Source organism: Nothobranchius furzeri, chromosome 12 (assembly GCF_043380555.1).
Source record: "Nothobranchius furzeri strain GRZ-AD chromosome 12, NfurGRZ-RIMD1, whole genome shotgun sequence".
NCBI lineage: Eukaryota > Metazoa > Chordata > Actinopteri > Cyprinodontiformes > Nothobranchiidae > Nothobranchius > Nothobranchius furzeri.
The window spans coordinates 66,104,986-66,121,326 of record NC_091752.1 but is presented as its reverse complement, the minus strand read 5'-3'; the positions used below and the strand labels follow the sequence as shown (position 1 = coordinate 66,121,326).

Genomic DNA, 16,341 nt, shown 5'->3' with positions numbered 1-16,341 from the left:
AGGATGTGTGGAATCAACCGGGCCAGGCTGGGGCCGACTGGGGCTACCCGGCCCGGGCCGACCCGGTACAGATGGTAATGGCCCATTAGAGTCACGTGATGTCAAGGAAACAGCTCTAACAGCAGGAGGAGTTTTACACTGTAACCCCGAATAAGTTCACTGAACTCAAAATGTATGAGGAAACTGATTGCCTAATAATGTTTAAGTTAACTCGTCTAAAAACTATAAGTTTACCATAACGTTAAAAATACGACCTGAATAAAATTAAAGCATGTAACTACCTCCAACCTATAACTTAGCACTCAAGCAATTTACAAAGTTTAATTTCACTAAACTTGCTTATTTTATTTAATTTGAACTTTATTACATGTTTTAACTAACTTAAATATAACTTGTATGAACTCTAAATGGATCTATTAAACCCTGACCCAATTAAGTTGAATTTACTTAAAAATGACAATGTGACAGGCAGATCATGACTCACACACCCATAAATGTTAACAGCCAATGAAAGTGGATCACTCAAAGTCAAGTCAAGAGTATCTGACGTCAGTTTTTATTATCAACTTAGAAATTTTTTTAGAAACTCCTGTTTGGTTTTAATGTTGATAATTCGCCCTTTAATTGTTAACCTTTTAGTCTTGATTTTTTTGGCATTATTTTAATAATGCTCTCTGTCTGTTTGCACTTGTTTTTAGAACCTTTTATAACATTGAAACCCATTTTAACTCCACTGTCGCATTTCTTATTTTGCCCCCTCCTTCACATTTTAACACCTCTTGTCGGGGGCGTAACATTGGCCTGGGAAACATGACATTGATCAACATCTTTGGAGAGAGTCCTGCTGATATGCAGGACGTCCTGCAGATTGTTGTTCAGGCTTTCATGAGGATGAAGAAAGTTAGTTTTTCTCCGAGTTGTGTGTTTGTTCACCAGAACGCTACAGACGTAACAGCTGCAGAAAAAACATGGATGGAAAAAGACACTTAAAAGAAAAACTGGACAAAAGGGCTCAACTCGTTGCCAAGGAGGAGGTTTGTGATGCTGAATGCTTCAGTGATGTCATTGCTTTTGATGTGAAAAAATATGTGAAATACTTTTCTCAGCTTTGGGAGGGAAGTCCACCAATGGCTCCTCCTAATCCAGGTTACAGTGAATGTGTTCAAGACCTGAACAACTTCCTCCTGTCCAAGGCTTCAAAGTCTTCTGGAATCACTCCGTCTCAGTTCAACAGCAAGATTAAGTACCTGTGGAATGCCTTGATGAATGAAAACTTTGTTTTTAGCTTTCAAAACACCCAAGAAATCGCAGTTTACAGGCAACTTGAGATCCAGTATGGGAATTGGACCTGGGCTCTGAAGAGTGAGATGCTGACCATTGAAAACCAACTTTATCTTAGTATCGAGAAGGGACAACATGACCATGTGGAGCTCAGAGAAATGAACAAAACATATGAAGAAACAAAAAGGAAAACATGAGTTTATTCTGAGGAAGACACGGAGAAAGATACCTTGGTTCAATGGTGGAACCATCGACATTAGGGTGGAACACACTTGAAGTAAGAATCAACAATTTCTGTGAGGATCTCATAAGAGAAGTGAAAAGACCTGGATGAAATCATCCAGCAGAAGAAAGCCGGAAAAAAACTTGATGCTAAGAAGGCAGAATTTGAGAATTAATTGCTGCAAAGAGCAAAGAGCTGGCTCACACATTAAAATGTCTTGCTGATGAGGGGAAGGAACTGAAAATCAGCTTGATGTTGTTTGGACTCACTGGGTTAAAGAATTAACTTCATGTACAAAACCCATCGAGGACATCAAGTTGGAAGAAGATCAGTCTGTTGTCCTTCAGGACCTTGGTATTGAGTCTTCTCTCATTGAAGAGTCAAAAAGAACTCAGAATTACAAAAAGCTGCCAAAAGCAGGTGATTATTCTCATTACATAACAAAGAAGAGATGAGATGTTTTGAAATTTATGAAAATGTCTAAATTACCACATGAAGAAACAGAAGATCAGATCATTCATTAATGATGTTGAACGTGAGTGTCTGAAGATGATTAAGAGCAAACCCGTAGCAACAAGAGGATTCAGCTCAACCTACGTACTTACAAGAAGCGGCCAACCATGTTAAAAAGAAATGTGCAGAGTTTGAATCACAGAAGAACTACCAAATCAGGAAAGACTTCACAGTTGATCTCTTACTGTATGTTTTTGACAGCATGGCAGGTTGGAATTTAGAGTCTCATAAGACTTGCATATCAAAAAGTAACACCTGGAAAATTGTTAAACTTAGATGGCAGGACAAGGTGGATTGGTGGTTAGTGTTGTCATCTTGGCTATTCTAGTCCGGTATCTTATGGTAAACTATTGTTGTTGCTTGCTTCGGACGAATCAGCACGGATTGGGATAGATTAACGTCCATTAATTGGGATTCTGAGAGTTTGAGGACCAACAAACTGTACAACAGAGAGGAAGTTATCTCTGTCTGGCCCCAAAACAATTTCTAATCGGAATCTGGCGTCCTTGAGCCTGCAAGGCTCCAACGAAAACTCCCCCCTCAGAAGATATGTGGAATGTGCCGTCACTATGGCAACTCAACTCTACCTCCTTTCCCAGCCTGGGCGGGACTGTGGGAAGGCCACCGAAGCATCCAGGGTCACCGCAACCCTCCAACCCTAAATGCTCCTCCCCCTATCCACACTGAGGTGACATGCGCTGCTTCATCGTGGCTGCAGGAACTGAAGTGGGGATAGTCCCAACCCACCACCCCACCTAGTGGACACTTATGATGTGTTGTCCGAAGTCTGTTGCATATCTGTCTGAGGTGTTTTTTTTTTTTTTGCAGAGCAAAGCTGCTCTCCTGCTGGAGGGTAGTTCTGATGTGCCTTTTTTTCCCTCCACCTGAACCAATCCTCATGTAACCCTCTTAACTCTATTAAGGTAGCGCGACTCAGGGTTGCGAATGACCACAGTCACCAATTCTTGTCATGTGTCTTGCCCATGTATGTCTGATCTCTGAATTGTGTGTACTGAAACTCTAATTTCCCTCTGGGGTTAATAAAGTATCTTTGATTTTTACAGGAAAAAAAAGTTCTCAAACAAAGATTAGCAACAATTCATTCACAACAAAGCTTAATTGTTTTAATTTTGAAGATTGTCCAGAACATGACATAATTTAACACAGTCATGCAGATATCACCTATACGCATTTGCAACTTTTTACAACACATGCATTTAGAGCTACTTATCATAAGGATTACGTGTCATCCATTAACTGGATGTTTCTCTTGTTTTGTCTTTATGAACAGCGTGCATTACAACAGCTGTATCTCTTAGCAGATCTTGAAGCTGGTCAGTTTGAAATCTCCCATCACTCGGACGTACGTGATGACGTCCATCCCGACACGGTTGGGAAACTGGACTTCCTTTCCATCAGGAAGTTCCACCTCAAACACGTCTCCAGACAGTTTCAGCTCAATCTAAAAGAGAAACATAAATATTTCATACAAGATGGGTAAGTGTATTTTACTAATTCACCGCATCATGAGCCAAACTTTCTCACCTTTACATCACTGCCCCTCTGTAGAGGGTTGTCTATCTCCCGTTTCTCGTCGCCCCAACAGCCATCAATCTTTGAGTTGCACACAAGGACAGCTCCGTCTGCATCGTCATGGAAACGGGGGTTAAAGTGCAACGCCAGGTCATCTGAGTCAACGCCAAGGTCGATCTGGAATCTGAAGGAAATGGATCAGAGATCGTATTAATTTAACACGAGACAAAATGGTGAAAACATTTTTCTAACAAATATGTGACAATAGTCTTAATTCTTTAAAACTTTCTAAAATTTTCCACACTTTATTATTTTATTTGTTTTGTTCGGTTTGTCTAAAATGGCCCGTTGTAGCGCTGCCTTTAATGAGGATTAGGAATCATTTTATTTTGACAAACTAAACAGGAAGCGGTTGTTTCAGCTCATGGTTCTGATTTCTCATTGGTTGATGTTGAAGAAGCTTCCAGTTAAGATTAAAGACAATAGAGTTTTATCTGAACTACCAATAGTTAAGATTAATTTTTGTATCAGCTGATTCTGTGAACTCCAATGAGCTCGTCCATCTTTGATTATTACGTTTGTTTGCAGTAAACGTAGATTAAAGATCCACTGAAAACATCCAAGAAGAAGTCTTTTGTCATGGGCTGAGCTAACCTCTCTGAGGCCCTGTCCACACGTAGCCGGGGATCTGCCAAAACGTAGATATTTTTCTACGTTTTAGCCTGTCATTCACACGAAAACGGATCTTTTTAAAAACTCCGGCCAAAGTGAAGATCTGCGTTTTCTCCGTTTTGGGTGTCTGCGTGTGGACAGACAAAACCGGAGTTTTAAGGTCCGCAACGTCACTTTCCGCGACAAAAAATGCTGACATCACGTGTGCGACCTGTGTTTACACTAGCCGGCATCATGGATGCCCTCAGAGCTGCGCTCGCTTTATCAATTGTCCAAGCGCTTTTTGCTTTTGCAAGCTGAATTACTGCTCCTTGTGGAAGACCACAGACGAAGGACGAGGTTAAGAATGGGGGAAGTACTGCCGCCTACAGGTCTGGCATGTCCTTAACAACGTATTTATCCGGGTACGTGTGGACAGAGTTTTTTTTTTTAAACAAGGTGGTGTGGATGCAAGTTTTTGGAGGGGCGGATATTCGTTTTTAAAAAACCCCGGCTACGTGTGGACTAGGCCCGAGTCTTTCTGTTTGCAGGTGGGTGTGTCCCAGAGAGGAGCTGCTGTGAATCTTCTCATCAGAGGTCAGCGGATTTAAGGAGCGGCGTGACAACTCACCAGTGCCGGATGATTACGCTGTATTAGGTAGTATCTCGCCTTTACTCTGCCTGTCGCTGACTTGTTGTCTCCTGTGTTCCCTGCTTGCCTCGTACTTACCTGCCCTGTTCCTCCGACTCCCCCCAGGTGCCTCTCGTTCATTTGACTGCACTCCTCTTCAAGAAAGAAACTCCCGGAATCATCCTGCCAGCCACGCCGCTCACCCTGACCGCCTGCTCTCCAACGCCCACCTGCCCTGCTCGGATACTTTGGATTCCTGCGCTCAGCTCCCAGCCATCATCTCAGCCCCTCACAACCATCTCGCTCAGCCAGACCTGACTCGCCTTCCTCTCCAGCTCCCCAAACGCTCTGGAAACCGTAAGCCTCCTCTCACCCCGTTTATTGGTATTTTTCTGCAACCATTCATCTTTGTCTCTGCTACAGAACGCTATTGGACCCTCCCGAACCCCCTGACCTTCACCTGCACTTCTACCAAACAAAATAAATACTTTTAACTTTGCCTCAGTGGTGATTCTACATGTCGTGGGTCAAAACAACTACACCAAGACATCTTTATGTTTGACTGACGTACCTCTCAGCATCGTGCAGAATCTCTCCCTTTATTTTCAGCTTGTCGCCTGTTCTCAGGTCCGTGTTCTTCAGTTCAAGTTGCTGGGAAAATGTTATTTGGAGTTTCAAACATCATTAAAAGATGTGTTGGTCATAGAGGCATTCAATGCCCAAATGTTTTAATATTTCCATTTAAAATGCTTTATTTCTTGTGAATAAAAACTTAAAGACTGCAGTGCCCTTAAAAAACTAGTGTGACATTAAAACAGACAGCTTTATACTCACCATACTCATCCTGGCTGCTGCTGTGGAAGAATCAGGAAAATGGTGTTTCTACTCCGGCTGGTGCTTTTCCTGGGAGACAGAAGTGCTGTGCCTATTAATGCTAACAGTCACATGACAGGACTTGTATCTATTCAAATTTAAATCAATCAGCATCGTTATCATCCTGACTATTTAAATCCTATCACAGCATTGTTTCATCACAGACTAAAACTCACTGTAACGTCCAGAAAACTGCAATTTTGAAATACAGGGAGTGCAGAATTATTAGGCAAATGAGTATTTGGTCCATCATCCTCTTCATGCATGTTGTCTTACTCCAAGCTGTATAGGCTCGAAAGCCTACTACCAATTAAGCATATTAGGTGATGTGCATCTCTGTAATGAGAAGGGGTGTGGTCTAATGACATCAACACCCTATATCAGGTGTGCATAATTATTAGGCAACTTCCTTTCCTTTGGCAAAATGGGTCAAAAGAAGGACTTGACAGGCTCAGAAAGGTCAAAAATGGTGATATCTTGCAGAGGGATGCAGCAGCCTTAAAATTGCAAAGCTTCTGAAGCGTGATCATCGAACAATCAAGCGTTTCATTCAAAATATTCAACAGGGTCGCAAGAAGTGTGTGGACAAACCAAGGAGCAAAATAACTGCCCATGAACTGAGAAAAGTCAAGCGTGCAGCTGCCAAGATGCCACTTGCCACCTGTTTGGCCATATTTCAGAGCTGCAACATCACTGGAGTGCCCAAAAGCACAAGGTGTGCAATACTCAGAGACATGGCCAAGGTAAGAAAGGCTGAAAGACGACCACCACTGAACAAGACACACAAGCTGAAACGTCAAGACTGGGCCAAGAAACATCTCAAGACTGATTTTTCTAAGGTTTTATGGACTGATGAAATGAGAGTGAGTCTTGATGGGCCAGATGGATGGGCCCGTGGCTGGATTGGTAAAGGGCAGAGAGCTCCAGTCCGACTCAGACGCCAGCAAGGTGGAGGTGGAGTACTGGTTTGGGCTGGTATCATCAAAGATGATCTTGTGGGGCCTTTTCGGGTTAAGGATGGAGTCCAGCTCAACTCCCAGTCCTACTGCCAGTTTCTGGAAGACACCTTCTTCAAGCAGTGGTACAGGAAGAAGTCTGCATCCTTCAAGAAAAACATGATTTTCATGCAGGACAACGCTCCATCACACACATCCAAGTACTCCACAGCGTGGCTGGCAAGAAAGGGTATAAAAGAAGAGAAACTAATGACATGGCCTCCTTGTTCACCTGATCTGAACCCCATTGAGAACCTGTGGTCCATCATCAAATGTGAGATTTACAAGGAGGGAAAACGGTACACCTCTCTGAACCGTGTCTGGGAGGCTGTGGTTGCTGCAGCACACAATGTTGATGGTGAACAGATCAAAACACTGACAGAATCCATGGATGGCAGGCTTTTGAGTGTCCTTGCAAAGAAAGGTGGCTATATTGGTCGCTGATTTGTTTTTGTATTGTTTTTGAATGTCAGAAATATATATTTGGGAATGTGGAGATGTTATATTGGTTTCACTGGTAAAAATAAATAATTGAAATGGGTATTTATTTGTTTTTAAGTTGCCTAATAATTATGCACAGTAATAGTCACCTGCACACACAGATATCCCCCTAAAATAGCTAAAACCAAAAACTACTTCCAAAAACATTCAGCTTTGATATTAATGAGTTTTTGGGGTTCATTGAGAACATGGTTGTTGTTCAATGATAAAATTATGACCTGCATAGCGACCGGTCATCTACAAATGTAATTCCACTTTCTAGGTGGATTTTCTATTCTATCTTCTAACACCCAGAAGATTTTGTAGTGCTTGTTGACATTTCATGAAGACAAGATTGTCAAACTTATCTCAGACTGCTGGATTCCACACTCTGAATGAAAAGTGAACTTTTACAACTCATAAGGTAAATCATTTATCGATATTTTTATTCGGTCAACTACAACAATTTATCAATTTTACATAAAAGTAATCAAGCAACCAAAAAGAATAGGTTGAAGCCTAGTGGCTTATAATTAGCCTATCCTTAACTCCCACAGAGATAATCAAATCCCTAACCAAGGCTGATAGATAAGATGCATACCATTTAAAGAAAAAGCAATGATAAATCAAGAAATCAAATCAACACAAGGTTAGACATCAAACTAAATTTCTATAACTTTGGAAGATGCAAATTTTTAAAATTTTCTTGAAAAATGACAAAGAATAACACATCTTCAGTTCATCAGTAAGTCCATTCCATAACTTCACTCCCAAAACCGACACACATCTATATTTAGCATTAGTTCTCGCTTTAGGTATTTCAAACATATAAGACCCCCTCAAATCATATTTTCCATCTCTTAATTTAAACATACTTAAAATACTAATTGGAACATTCTTTTTCACCACTCTATACACCATTTCTAAAGTTTTAAGATAAATAATGTCCTTAAATTTTAACATAGCTGATCCTACAAAAAATTGGTTTGTGGACTCCCTATATCCAGCTTTATTTATTATTCTAATAGCTCTTTTTTGCAATTTAAAAACTGAATCCAGATATGTTTTGTATGTTTATAATCATAAGGTTGAATGAACCAGATGTTATGTAAAATGTTTGAATAATCTTATGAGAAGATAGAATAGAAAATCCACCTAGAAAGTGGAATTATGTCTGTAGATGACCGGTCACTATGCAGGTCAATATATAGGTCAAAATTGCCCTTTTCTGGACGTTACACTGATGTCTTAACATAAACTGAGAACCAGGCGTCACAATGTGGTTGGAGGTTTAAATATTATTAAAGCAAGTGCTATAACTGTTAAATAGTACTGAAGCAAAAACTGCCATCAAGTGATTTTCCCTTTCAGTTTAGTAAATATTCAGTACCGATACAGGAGTTTTTTCTTTTTATTTAATTTTTAGGTTTTTGGTATTATCTGGCTAATAATGAATCCTTAAGGGAAAATTGTGCAAACCTTCAGTGAAATAAAGTGCGCAAAAATAATCAATAAAATCGTTTAATCTAAACAATTTAATCTCTGAGCCAGAAATTTTGATTCTCATAGATTAACACTCCGGGCCAGTCAGATGTTTTTGAATGTTTATGGTGTAGTATAACATTTGGCCACTAGATGGCAGAAGAGGAGCATTCTCAACACAACTTCCGCTACTGTGCAGGAAGTGACGAATTAAGTAAACAGTCGTCACTCAGTGCATCAAGAAGTTAAAATAATTGATATTTTAAGGCAAGATTTGCAAAAAAAATTGACCTAATGAATAGAAAGCGGGTAGTATAGGACGAACTCTAATAAACCTAACCCTAGCAAAGGTAAGAGGTTTGCGGCGACATTTCAATAGCAGCTGCCTGAAAGCTACATAAGCTAGCAGCTTTAGCAGCGGTGTTAGCATGTAGTTTGGTTAGGTCACGAAGTAGAAATGTATTGTTAGGTTTTAACCATAAATCCAGGGTTTCATACGTCTTTAAAGAGGCATTTACCTGGGAAGCAAGAGCTGTTCGTAACCAGATGTTTCTGCCGCTCCGGTATCTCTCCTCTGTCAGCATCGACTGAGTTCAGCATCGATTAGAAACGGTGACTGTTTATTTTACTGGAAAAAGTAGTTTACTTTAAAACGTTTCCATATTTATCCCAGAAAACATCTACTCGTTTGTAATTAAATCGCTCTTAGTAGAGTTAAAAGTAAGTTCCTGATATTCATTTCTTTAGTTTTTATATTTTAGATCTCAAAGTTGAGCTGTTTCTTTTTCAGGGACAGTAGAGACATTGTCCTACAATGTTCACAGACATGGACTATGATTTGGAGGAGGACAAACTGTGAGTCTTGATGCTTTATAATCTCTATAATCCATTTACACGCGTTGATGCCTCTTGTAACACAGACTTTTCTGTTTACACCAAACCCTTTATGATTATCTGCTGATGTGCGGTGATTTCTGGATATCAACACGTTTCCTCTTTATTAGCGGGATCCCAACGGTACCCGGCACTGTGACCCTGAAGAAAGATGCAAACAATCTTATCGGCATCAGCATTGGTGGTGGAGCACAGTACTGTCCCTGCCTCTACATCGTTCAGGTTGTTGTGTCGACATTAATTAGGGAAAAGAATCACTAAACTTCCATTTGAAGATGTCAGTGGAGAAATCCAATCGCTTTCTAGTCATTGTTACCGTGATTTGTGATTGTTCTGGTCTCTCAGGTCTTTGATAACACGCCGGCAGCTCTCGACGGGACGCTGGCAGCAGGTGATGAAATCACAGGTGTGAATGGGAAAACGGTGAAAGGAAAAACAAAAGTGGAGGTGGCCAAGATGATTCAAACGGTCCAGGTACTCGGGAATGACGCCAGTCTGTTATTTAAAGATCTGAACATTAGGAGGTTATGAGAATCTATTAGACATATTTCTGAGATTGAAGATTAAACACAGCAATACTTTCTATTACTGTTTTCTTCTATGTTATTCTTATATCATCAAACCAAACTTAAACCATTAAACTGACTTCATCTCACCTCGATATACTCTAGATAGATATAATTATGTTACTTAAATATGATGTAGAATTTAAAGTGTGTTACATAACAACATGCAGACCAATAAGGAGAGAGGATGGCTTACTTTCTGAAGTTCTGCTGCTTCATCTGTGAATATTTCCACGAGGTTGTGAGCCCAGTTTCACTCAGAGGAGCAGAGGGACGGTTTCAGCGTTCCAGGCTGTTTAAAAGAGGACAAAGGGACAAAGCTCGTGGCGTCACATCAGCAGGACAGAGCGACTGCTGCTTTTGGCTTCCTTTGTCCATCCAAAAGAAAACATGACTTCCTGAATGGTGGGATAAAAACTGGTCTCAGTGTGGGAATTAAAGGCTTACACTGTTGACGTTACCGTTTCAGGACGCACGCTGCTCGTGAAGGTCCCCTTCTGTACCACAAAGTTGACCACATAAACCATTTTGTTCCTAATGCTTGAATATTAGAAATGAATACAGATGTTTCCTGTTTTTACATAAAGAAGATCCTAAATTTGTGTGTGTGTTCACAGGGGGAGGCGGTGATCCACTACAACAAGCTGCAGGCTGACCCCAAACAGGGAAAGTCTCTAGATATCGGTACCCTAATCTGGATTTTCTACCACTCTCATGTTTTAGTGTAACGCTGTGTCGTCTTCTTAAGTCACGCTGGATGACGTTTGTTTGTTTCAGTGCTGAAAAAGGTGAAGCACCGCCTGGTGGAGAACATGAGCTCAGGCACAGCTGATGCTCTCGGACTCAGCAGAGCCATTCTGTGTAACGGTAAGTCTTGTTTTAAACGTTGTTGTTGTTGTTTAAAAGGTGACGGTTGGTTTAACCCTCTGGGGTCCATGGACGCGTACACGAGTCTATTGAACAGGTCTGATTTGGGACGCTGTAGCAGCAAGACTCCGCCTCCCTGAGTTTCATTTTCGATTCAGCTTTAGAAAGGAGATTATAAACTACACCCCCGTTTTTAAATTTTGTTCATAGGCAAGTAAAAGCGGAGTTATACTAAACAAAAAAAACAACCTATTTTTAGACAATCTGATAACTTGTCAAAACAGCAGTTTGGTAATCCGTGAGCGGGAATGTGCTTGTGAACATAAAAAACCCACAAAAACATGAGATCCTGTTGCTGTTGGTGGAAGTCTCACATATTCAGCTGATAAAAAGTATCATTGTGTAGCTGAAAGAGAGAGGAAGGCCGCACGAGTAACGAGACGTGCGCTAAAAGGAGCCGCTTTGTGGGGAAAGGAGTGGCGCCAACGGAGTAACAACAAACAATTAGACAGATATTGACGGTAAACTTCATATTTTGGAGCGATCCGGACAGAAATATTGTCTCTGCAGTTTAGTCGGCTTTTATTAGGCTTATATAAAGGATGATGAGAAGGATAAATGTCCACCAGGCAGTTCAGAAAGTACGGCTGTTTTTTGAACTGGAAGCAGAGGAAGTGGGCGGAGACTCGCAGCCGGAGTCTGAGGCAAACAGCGAGGATGTTGATGACGATGTGGCAAATCCATCCTTCCTCATAGAAGAGTTGGGTCATGATGAGGTAGAGGATGAAGGCAGAGATCCAGCTCCTCGGAGATCCAACAAGAGGAGTGGGCGGCGCCGCGCAGCTGTCAGAGCCACTCCCCACTCCAAAATGCATGTACATTATTGCCAAATTAATAAAATAAGTATAAATTCAGATAGTCCAGGTTGTCCTGAAAAAAAAATATGGCAATATTTATTGTTTTTATTAGAAAATGCAAAAGAAAAACCTAAATGAGTCAAAAAAGGTGATTTACACCCTGGACCCCAGAGGGCTAATATTTTTTTTTAATTGTAATTTGCTGTATTTAGTCATATTTTTTATACATGTACAGTCTAGATTACCATTCTCAATAATAAAAAAACATTTGTCATAAATGTTTGTTGGTTTCACAGTAAAATAAACAACTTTTTTTCCAAATCGGATTTTATGTTTTGAGTGATTTGAGGTCTAATATGCAACCCCTTTATGTCCAAATATAAAAAATAAGTATAAATTCATAAAGTCCAGGTTGTGTTGAAAAGATTGATACCACATAAGGCAGTGGTTATGGTTTTTATTTGGGAAATACAAAGGAAAACTCTAAATTAGTCAAAAACGGCAAATTGCACCCTGGACCCCAGAGGGTTAAGGCGGATCCTTTTTGTTTCAGATGGGTTGGTCAAACGACTGGAAGAGCTGGAGAAAACAGCCGAGCTTTATAAAGGTGAAGAACCGAACTAAAAAGGTTTCCCAATAAAAAATCTGATTTGGTTAACCCTGGTAGATCCGATGTGTTTGGTTGAAACCACCAGATTCTGGTTCTGTTTTCAGGCCTGATGGAGCACACCAAGAGGCTGCTCAGAGCTTTCTTTGAGCTCTCCCAAACTCACAGAGGTCAGTATTTAGATCTTTGTTTGCTCCTTTCTGCATTTGAATGTCTTCATGGTGGAAAACGTGTCTGTTGCAGCGTTTGGAGACGTGTTTTCCATCATCGGGGTGAGAGAGCCTCAGGCTGCAGCCAGCGAGGCGTTTGTCAAGTTCGCCGATGCTCACAGGAGCATTGAGAAATATGGAATTCAGCTCTTGAAGACCATCAAGCCCGTAGGAACAGAATTTAGAGAAGATTCTGTAGAATATTAATCATTTCATTTGAGTAACGTGTTATGTTTCAACGCTCAGATGCTCCATGACTTGAACACATACCTCCACAAGGCCATACCCGACACCAAGCTCACCATCCGCAAGTACCTGGATGTAAAGTTTGAGTACCTGGTGAGGCCGCAGCGTTTAGTTTCTCCGCTGTCACACAAGACGCCGTGTTAGTGCCACTTAGTCGGTGTCTGAACTTCCTGTTTGTTTCAGTCTTACTGCCTGAAGGTGAAGGAGATGGATGATGAGGAATACAGCAGTATTGTGAGTATTTATAGAAACTGTTCCTGAGGGGCAACGTGTGGCTTTTTTAATAGAATAATCAAGCTAGCTGTTAGCTGGGGGAAACCCTGCTAACTGTTAGCATTAGCAACTTCACCACCCAGCAGAACTCCGTCGTGCTGGAGTTATCTGTGGACATAAAACATCAACGTTGCATAGTGAGCAGAGTCGATCTTAGAGTCACGTTGCCATTAGCCAATCAGAGGTGAGGTGTACAAATATCAGGACATACGTCCAAATCCTGCCGTCTGAAGCTCGACTCGGCTGCGGTTCACTTTGACTTCCTGAAACGGGAGCATGAGAGCCTTTTCCCTACAGAAATCGACTCATAAGGCGTTCATTTATTCAAGAGACCCCTGCAGATGTGTTCTTGTGGTCTTTTTAAAACTCTGTAAAACTTGTGTTTTGATGTTTATGTTGCTTTATTTTATCCTGTAAAAACCTACGTTTCACCGGTTTGTGCAGGCCATGGGAGAACCGCTATACCGGGTCAGCACCGGCAACTACGAGTACCGTTTGGTGCTGAGGTGTCGACAAGAGGCCCGCGCTCGCTTTGCCAAAATGAGGAAGGATGTTCTGGAGAAGATCGAGCTGCTGGATCAGAAACACGGTTTGCTCTCTTACCGTTAAGCTCGTGCCTCTAACTCGTGTTCACCAGAACGTAACGGTTCTCCTGGGACTCCTCTTCCTCTCCAGTTCAGGACATCGTGTTCCAGCTGCAGCGCTTCGTCTCCGGCATGTCGCATTACTACGACGATTGCTACGCCATCCTCAAGGAGGCGGACGTGTTCCCCATCGAGGTGGACCTGTCCCGCACCGCGTTCAACTACAGCAGCCAGTCCTTATCCTACACAGACGAGGAGGAAGAGGAAGGAGGAGGAGGAAGAGGAGAGGAGGGAGGAAGCAATCAAGTAGAAAACGGCACGGCGAAGCTGATCGACGATGAATGAGTGTGTGTGTGTGTGTCAGACGTTTAGCCCACCACTGTTGTTTAAGATCGCTGCTGGAATAGTTCCCACTGATGTAACGAAGGGGAATTCCTCTTAGGTTTGCTGCTGTGTTTCATTCATTCATTCATTCATTTTCTGCCATTTTGAACGAGGTGACGGGATTTTCTTACTGCAGGGCTCACGAGGTTGTGCCTTTTGTTTTATTTTAATAATTTTGTCTATATTGAAGTTTATTGGGTGTGTGGTGTTTGTCCGTCTCCATTAATGCTGTACCTTTATATTATTTTATATTGCACTTTTCTCTCTGACATCATTTCATTACCTAAACGCCAGCGCTGCATCTGTTTGCTGTAAACAATCCTGAAACAGATCCCCTAACAAAAAGAAAGATTTACACATAATGCTGTTAAACACTTTTATTTACACCACAGATCTTTTTTCTTTCCACAGAGGTGGTTCTGTAATTGTTTCCAACTCCAAATTAAACTAAAATGCTGTTTTTGTCAGGTTTTAGGTCTCGTACTGTGTGCTTTAATTTGAAAATGTATTTTTTTTATTAGTCTTTTGTTCATTTGCAAGTCATGAAGCTTTTGACATTCCAGCTGTGACCCACAAACTTGGATTTAGGATCGTGAATGAATTCGGAAGACTTAATGAATGTTTTTAAGGAAGCAAGTGCTCATGTGCTCCGGTGGTGTTCGTTTTTCACTGTGTTTATTTATTTTGTTTGTTTTTCAAATATTCAAGAATCTATATTGAAAAAGACAAATTTACTGTTTAAAAAATATTAATAAATTAATTTGATCTCTTTTATGGCTATGTGCTCTATTGTCCACAAGAGGGCAGCATTACACCAGATGCAGATAAAAAAAGAGTGATTTTTAAGTAAACAAAGCATACAGGTGGTTCATTCTTAGAAATAATATTTTATTAATAATACGGTCCGTATTTATGTTGGACTGGTCTAACATGTAAATACATTATTGGAAGATCACTAAAGCTTTATTGTGAAGAAGTGATTTGGAAATGTGTTTCTTCTACCTTCATTTATTATTTTAATATTGAGTTATAAAATTTTATTTCAGTTTTGCCTTATAAACCATGTAGCGTGTTAACTACATACTAGGATAACACTGTTTGCTATCAGTTTGGTTAGATCCTGAGAAAAGATCCAAACAAGTTAACAAATGAAGCTTCTACCATATGTAAATATCTAGGATATTATACATTCGATAGAAGTTCATATGCCAACGAGCTTCATCTATTTTTAATCCAATGATTAATTTTTAAATTTAAGCTAATTAAATTTAATAGCAAAGTTTATTTAATCAGAAGTTTAAAGGAATCTTTGCTTTTTCAATAACCAAAAATAAACACCATTCTGTGTTTAATTTCAAAGAAGAGTCAGAGTTTTTAAAAAGTTAAGAATTTATTACCAACACTTGGCAATTTGAAATGACAATTTTTAACAGACAATTTGATATTAAAACTTGTTTTAAAAAGCAAACCTGTGACTGAATGGAAACTAAAATGAAATGCGAGGTTTTGGATGCGTGAATGAATCAGAAGGTTTCTTTCAGCGAGAGAATCGTTCTGGGTGATAAAGTTGGTTTTGAAGCTAGCTGAGTTGGTTTTATAGAAAACAGCATACAGACACCATCTGTCAAAAGTGTCTACCTCACCCAGTATCAGGAGGCCCTCTTCTGGATCCGAGATGTCAGGTGGAGATGATGTCCTCCGGGCACGAGGTTGGTAGAAGGACCTTAGTGCAACCAAATCGGTCCTGAGATGTCTTCGTGGGTCACTCGACTGGTGAAACTGTTTGCGTCTCAAAATCAATAACTCTGAAGGAGTTTTGAGTCAGCTGGCTACAGGTGCGTTTATTCGAAGCAAGTCTATCGGCGTGACAAAACAGCTTAGTCGAGATTTGGGCGGTCTTCCCTCGTCTCCTGGTATGGTTCAAGAACTGAACTTACAGCTGAGGGATTTGGTTTTGACAAAACTTCAGAACACACCCTCTCAACGTCAGAAAGCTTGATGTTATGAAATAAGGAACATGTGAGGTGTTTTAACTTTACCCTGGATACTCTGCGTGAGGTGGTTAACGTGCAAGATGACCTTCTGGTTTACTGAACACACATTACTTGATTATTATTGTAACCCAGTCATTTCAGTAATTAAAATACATTTATACTGAACCAAGAGATTATTTATGATGGTTGTAATAAGCA

The 16,341-nt window shown here is 40.6% G+C and overlaps 2 protein-coding genes across 5 annotated transcripts; one reads left to right on the top strand and one right to left on the bottom strand.

Annotated features, from left to right (window-relative positions):
- Nucleotides 1-3,119: 3,119 nt before the first annotated feature.
- Nucleotides 3,120-10,011, bottom strand: LOC107376309 (galectin-1). 2 transcript variants are annotated; one of them, XM_015945342.3, is made up of 5 exons: nt 9,873-10,011; nt 5,667-5,735; nt 5,404-5,483; nt 3,563-3,734; nt 3,120-3,479 (listed from the first exon to the last, which is right to left on the bottom strand). In XM_015945342.3, the coding sequence occupies exons 2-5, from the start codon at nt 5,673-5,675 to the stop codon at nt 3,333-3,335; spliced, it is 408 nt and encodes a 135-aa protein (XP_015800828.1). In that variant the 5' UTR covers nt 5,676-5,735; nt 9,873-10,011; the 3' UTR covers nt 3,120-3,332. The 2 variants fall into 2 exon arrangements, with proteins under 2 accessions (XP_015800828.1, XP_015800829.1); XM_015945343.3 differs by lacking the exon at nt 9,873-10,011 and adding an exon at nt 9,181-9,261.
- pick1 (protein interacting with prkca 1) lies at nt 8,872-14,921 on the top strand. Of its 3 annotated transcripts, none has more exons than XM_015945340.3 (13): nt 8,872-9,012; nt 9,453-9,517; nt 9,667-9,778; nt 9,902-10,030; nt 10,740-10,806; nt 10,900-10,989; nt 12,400-12,453; nt 12,561-12,623; nt 12,697-12,830; nt 12,909-13,001; nt 13,092-13,142; nt 13,626-13,770; nt 13,857-14,921. In XM_015945340.3, exons 2-13 carry the CDS (start codon nt 9,477-9,479, stop codon nt 14,108-14,110), a joined length of 1,233 nt encoding a protein of 410 aa, XP_015800826.3. In that variant the 5' UTR covers nt 8,872-9,012; nt 9,453-9,476; the 3' UTR covers nt 14,111-14,921. The 3 variants fall into 3 exon arrangements, with proteins under 3 accessions (XP_015800826.3, XP_015800827.3, XP_054606705.2); XM_015945341.3 differs by lacking the exon at nt 8,872-9,012 and adding an exon at nt 9,139-9,274; XM_054750730.2 differs by lacking the exon at nt 8,872-9,012 and adding an exon at nt 9,248-9,382.
- The last annotated feature ends 1,420 nt before the right edge of the window (nt 14,922-16,341 follow it).

Bases quoted from the DNA above. Each gene is read 5' to 3' on its own strand.
- LOC107376309 (XM_015945342.3), bottom strand. The intron at 3,735-5,403 runs GTACGTCAGTCA...CATTTCCTTCAG, and splicing joins ATTCTGCACGATGCTGAGAG to ATTCCAGATCGACCTTGGCG. The intron at 3,480-3,562 runs GTGAGAAAGTTT...TTTCTCTTTTAG, and splicing joins AGAGGGGCAGTGATGTAAAG to ATTGAGCTGAAACTGTCTGG.
- pick1 (XM_015945340.3), top strand. From the start codon at position 9,477: ATGTTCACAGACATGGACTATGATTTGGAGGAGGACAAACT. The intron at 10,031-10,739 runs GTACTCGGGAAT...GTGTGTTCACAG, and splicing joins AGATGATTCAAACGGTCCAG to GGGGAGGCGGTGATCCACTA. The intron at 12,454-12,560 runs GTGAAGAACCGA...TTCTGTTTTCAG, and splicing joins AACAGCCGAGCTTTATAAAG to GCCTGATGGAGCACACCAAG.